The sequence below is a fragment of the Xenopus laevis genome, chromosome 9_10L (assembly GCF_017654675.1).
Source record: "Xenopus laevis strain J_2021 chromosome 9_10L, Xenopus_laevis_v10.1, whole genome shotgun sequence".
Lineage (NCBI taxonomy): Eukaryota > Metazoa > Chordata > Amphibia > Anura > Pipidae > Xenopus > Xenopus laevis.
This window is the reverse complement of record NC_054387.1, coordinates 96,630,811-96,636,810: the sequence shown is the minus strand read 5'-3', so window position 1 is coordinate 96,636,810 and position 6,000 is coordinate 96,630,811. Positions and strand designations below refer to the sequence as shown.

At 38.5% G+C, this 6,000-nt stretch overlaps 1 protein-coding gene across 1 annotated transcript in view; it reads left to right on the top strand.

The window, feature by feature from the left end:
• Nucleotides 1-604: 604 nt before the first annotated feature.
• The window catches only part of LOC108701879 (germ cell-specific gene 1-like protein), a 41,826-nt gene continuing 36,430 nt past the window's right edge, over nt 605-6,000 (top strand). The window contains exon 1 of the mRNA XM_018236892.2: nt 605-1,157. Coding sequence (XP_018092381.1) covers nt 854-1,157 — 304 coding nt within the window. The 5' untranslated portion in view covers nt 605-853. The remainder of the gene's footprint in view (nt 1,158-6,000) is intronic.

Genomic DNA, 6,000 nt, shown 5'->3' with positions numbered 1-6,000 from the left:
CCTGTACCTTGTACTTGATCCCAACTAAGATTGAATTAATCCTTATTGGAGGCAAAACAATTCTGTTGGGTTTAATTAATTTTTAAATTATTTTTTAATAGACTCTAGTAGACTTGGTTATAGGAATCCAAATTACGGACCCCTTATCTGGAAAATACCAGGTTCTGAGCATTCTGGATAATAGGATTTATACCTGTATTGGATTAAATATATGTTAGCCAGTGGGGAAGAAAAAAAGGGATATTTACATTTAAAATGTAGAAAAAATGTAAAAAGAAAATCACCTTTTTCAAACAGGTCCTTATACAAACTATATTTCTATCTGCTATTATTAGTCTATTTGCTTTTGTGATTTATGCACAGATGATTTGGAAGTCTCTAAGTCTGCTAAGAAGTCATTCAGATTTTGTAGTAGTAGTTTTTGGTCACTGCTATCCATTTTTAGAAACTGAAGGCTGTGCCTGGTTTCGGGTAGAAATGTCTGTACTGTATGTTGTCCTTATTTATATTCAAAATAGACGACAATGTAGCCCAGCAGCCTGCAGGTGTCTCTTGCTGGATTCCCTCCAATCCCCTCAATATCATGTGCTCATGTTAACAGATTCTAACTCAGCATCCCTGCTTCCTAAGAGGCAGACCACACATGATCTTATCCGTACACTGTGGCATCTCTAGGTAACTGAATTACAGTACTGTAGCTCAATCCCCTGCAAAACAAACGAGCATTCACTACTCCAAGCAAGCTAGTTGGGAGGTGGATTGCATTTCTGTGCATATATGTTTGGACGACAGAACTGCATGGTTTTTTTGCAATCAAGACTCAATGTTCATGCCTTTTTGGCATGGGTAAATTATGAGGAAGGCAAGCCGAAGACACAGAGCCCTGCTTGCTGTGTGCCTGAACTTAGTAGCCCTGTTGTTTTCCACCACAGCATTCATTACAACCTACTGGTGTGAGGGAACGCAGAGGGTGCCCAAGCCGAACTGTGGCAAAGGGAAAAAGACAAACTGTATCAATTACACTGGAAACGAGACATCCAATGGAACAAATCCTAATGTCATTCATTACAGCTGGGAGACAGGAGACGACAGGTTTCTTTTCAGATACTTTCACACAGGTATATGGTATTCCTGTGAAGAAAATATCAATGGAGAAGGTGAGTTGAATCTGATATTTAAATGCATTTCAGCTCAAAAGTTCTCCTTCTGATGCTAACACTGTAAAAATCAAATTGTGTAATGCTTTAATGTTTTAGAAGTATATTCATTCTACAGAACACAATTGATAGACTGTTCTGCACTGCAGCGTTATAGAAACTTGTCTATAACTGTAAATGAATGTTCCTGTTATCTATTCTTCTATGAACAAGCTCTGCATAATTACATAATTATGGTCTGTGTGTGTGTGTTTAATTATTCACCCAACCAAACTCATTTGAGTTAAAAAAAAGCATAAACCGAAATTAATGTGATGGAATTGTACATATTTTTAGTACAGTCAGTGGTTTATTTTAACAGCAAATATATGATTTCTTTTTTTATCCTTAATTTATATAGTGCAAACACATTTTACACAGGACTATATCGAGATTGCTCCTTAAATCTTTTATCTCTTAATTACAGCTTTTGAAACAGTTTTTGGGGGGAAAGTTATTTTTCTAAATCCTAATTCCTAGTCAGAAACATGAAAAAAAAGTATTATACATAAGTATGTTGCTATATTCATAAACAAAAAGCAAATGCACAGGAATTTTGTCTTACTAGATCTTAGTTTTGTCTGTGCATACTCAATGTATGAATGGCACACATGAGGGTTCATTAACAGTCACATGTGCATTGTGCAAAGGCAAAAGTCACCGTATTTTTTTACCCACAATGAAATGGTTTTTTCATATTTCCAGTGTAATTGCATTACATTGTATTTATTTATATAGAACCACAGATGTACACAGTGCTTTATATAGTGGAAACACAAACAGGGGTACAGTTATTATAAATTAGACAGCGAATATTCAAAGTTGGAATTTCAAAGTTGGAATTTCAAAGTTGGAATAAGTTCCCTGCTCCAAAGAGCTTGCAACCTATTAGGAAGAGGAGGCAGACATAAACAAAATGGGGATGTAACAAGTACATTGTTTATGGGTGTAGAGGTGCAGAGGAAGATGAGCAAAGTGTCTTCTCTGAAAAAAGTTAATTTTAAGGAGCTCTGAAAAAGTGTTAAGGTGGTCATGCATGCATTGATATTATCCTGCGATATTTGGTGCGTGTATGGTGGGAGACAAGCCAACCAATATCGGCAAAAGACTTGAATATCAGTCGGCTTGTCAGTCTGCCAGGGGATACTGCTGAATCGTCAGATAGAGGGAGAATTCTATTGTTTATACCTGTTTATTTGATGATTCAGCTCTTAATGTTAGTAATGAAAATTAATTATCTTTCCTGCGACCAATGGTCACAGTATGGTAGCTTGTCTGATGCAAGGTTGTTCCAGAAATGTTATGCAAGTTATAATACATGGATCAGCTCTTGAGGTGAATCAATAGATTGCCCCAAGCTATGCTCAGGACCCTGAAGGGAGAGAATATGGAGGGCAGAAAGATGCAGGGCTCTGAAGGACAGGATAAGAATTTATACTCAATGCGCCACTTGACCAGGAGCCAGGAGAAAAGCTTAAGTAGTGAGATGGTAGAAAGAGCTTTGGACTCAGATGAGATGATGTAGAAGTAAGGATGGAAAGTATGGATTGCAATGAGTTGAGATTCTAGGAGACCAGCTAGTGATATGTTGCAGTAGTCAATCATGGAGATTATGAGGGCTTGGATCAATGCATTAGCAGTAGATGGACAGAAGAAGTGATGTATTTTTATGGCATGTTCTGATCAGGGACCCAGTGTAGGCTGAAAAAGCAAGGGATGTATGGTAATAGGCAAAAGGGGGAAATTTGTTTGGCATAAGTGTGTCTGAAGCAGTAGCGTAACTAATGGGGCCCCCCTGCAAAAATTTTTGCAGACCCAGGCCACCACGTTCAATTGTGCGGGAGTTTCTCTTTAAATCAGATGCAGTGGTGCTGACCATCTTCAGTGTTAAGGTGTTGTCATTTTTAATGCTCGGTGACAAAGACATTTGCCATGAGATTCTTTAGATGCTAGTGCTCTGTGCCTATTAATGCAGGCCACCGTGGGAACCCTGAAGCTATTGCAAGGACAGGCTTAAGATACAAACACCTTCAATAAATGGCACCAACTACGGTTTTCCTTTAAAAATGAACAATACGATTCCATGCATTTCTTGTTAATTTCTTGACCACCTGAGATGAATTTATGAATATTTATGTTGATTAGCTTTTTAAAAAAAATGCATTTATGTTTAAATGCAAAAGGGAAAAACACCAACTAAATTGCAATTATGTATATGTGTTGTGATATTGTATAACACCTTTGGTTGGACTGTCTGCTTGTTGTGTCAAACTATCATGCCAGCAAACTATTTCACTAATGCAGACATCCTGCACTTATCAAGTGGTACCATAGAATGCCATTATATAGTTAAATAAATCTTTTCTTCATTATAATTTAAAGATAACCATGTGTGCTAGTGCCCTGACTGGGAGACAGACCTAGAAATATAACATCTTAAACTGACACAAAGGGGCTCATTTACTTAGTTCGAGTGAAGGAATAGAGGAAAAAAAGTTTGAATTTCGAATGGTTGAATATGGCTACTTCGACCTTCGACTTTAAATCGAATGATCCAAACTAAAAATCGTTCGACTATTCGACCATTCGGTAGTCGAAGTACTGTCTCTTTAAAAATTCCTTCGAACCCCTAGTTCGCCACCTAAAACCTACCGAGGCCAACGTCCCCATAGGCTTCCTAACAATTTCCTGATCGAAGAAATATCCTTCGATCGATGAATTAAAAAGTTCAATTATTCCTTCGATCGTTCGATTGTAGGAATATCGCAAAATCCTTTGACTTCGATATTCGAAGTCAAAGGATTTTACTTCGATGGTTGAATATCGAGGGTTAATTAACCCTTGATATTCGACCCTAGGTAAATGTGCCCCTACCTGTGGTTAGGGAGTTGTATCATTGGATTAATTTAGGATGTATACTGTATATCTGAATACTAAATGAATGTGCCTGATCTTACTAACTAAAGGAAATGTGATGTAATACTTCTACATACTATACATAACACAAACATGCACATAGTGTATGGTTGAACTTGATGGACATGTGTCTTTTTTCAACCTAACTTACTATGTTACTATGTAAAGAGATGTCCACTGTGCACAGTGCAACCATCAGGGGAAAGGAGGCACTGCTGTGACGGGCCTGGAGAAATCAGCTTCTGAAGAGGGGCCCCGGATGTGTGCAAAAGCATTAAATTGCATAAAGTTACGTGCAAAGTGACGCGATTTACACAATTTACGTAACTTCTGCAAAAACCGACATGACTTGCCTAGACGCTTATGTAACTTACGTATCAAGCAAAGAAGCTAGGTGCAGGCAGAAATAGGGGCAGGCAGGGGCAACATCTAAAGGTAAGATTTATTAAGCATTTTAACTATTTTCTGTACTCTGCTTATATAAATTATAGAGTAACATCTGTTTATATTGGGATCTGTTTGCTGAATTATATGAGTATCTCCTACATTAACTTTTCAGCAGTGGAACGACTAGTTATCTAGCTCCACAGCAACGTCATTGGGCTGTTACACTTACACTTAAAACTTAGGTTACTTTCAGGGCAACTTACATATCGTGCAGTGACAACGCAGAGTGACAGGGGCTGGTAGATGGGTAGGTGTAAACGTAGAGCAAACTCCTCTGACCCCCAATGAATAAAAACTTACGGTAAACTCCACTGTCCCCCAATTAACTGACTGACTGACTTTATTTGCACAATAATTATTTGTACTTTTTATATGAAATATTACTGACTAGAAAATAGTTATTTGTCGCCACAGTAAGATCATTAGGCCCCTAAACTTTGGTAAGAAAACATTTTCCATAAACATATATTGCAGTTAGGATATCAGTTCCACTGGACCCCTTATAGTTCCTAGGGCCCCCCAGCAGTTGCTTTGTCTGTTTCCTCTATAGCTGCCCCTCTGCTTTTCAGTAAAATGACTGGTGAGCTGTGAATCCAACAAGTTCCGAACCTATCTACCTGCTAACATTCGTGTAGTTCACACAAGGGACGTTACCAAAAATGCACGTTTGCGTTAATGGGGGTCCAATATAAATAACTTGTACAGAGCCCCAAATATTCAGATGATAAGTGAAGCTGCAATTTAACAACAGATGGGATTGAGTAGAGTAGGACCCTGTTGCATTTACCTTTTACTCAGACTCACTAGTGAGTAAGGCAGAAAAGTGTTTAAGCCCAAGCTAATTAGGATAGGTCTGTGAGGGGTTCCATCCCCAGTGTCGGCAGGGAAGTCTCTGCTAGTGTATTTCTATCAGCGGATTCCAAAACCAATGCTAATGCTAGAAAATGCTAAATGCAAAAAGCTAGAATAATTTGAGCCCTAGGTGGCACACTAGTTTTCCCAACCACCTCCTGGCCAGACCAGCTTTGTTACAATGCCACCATTTTATTTTCAGTAGGTTACATAATGGAGTTGAGTGGAGCAGGTGGTTCACATATGTAATTCTTGCTGTTCCAACCCTATCTCACCCCAGAATATCCACTAGGCAGTGGATGCACATGTGTGCAAAATATTTATTTGGTGACAGAATTATATTAAAAAGAAAGAGGTAGCGTGGAAGCATCATGATGGCTACAGGACTCTGCATCAACTCTGAAAAGTTTCCTTCCCCTTGAGGCAGTTATAGGCATCTGAACTGGTAACTGTATACTGCTGGAAACTGGGGTTCCCTGGAGCTCTGAGCCTCAAGCTGCTTTCCCATCTTTGTTCCTTATTATCTACCATAAACACAATAGGCTGCTGTTTGCCAAAAAGTGAAAATAAAACTGGGAAAAATTAGCAC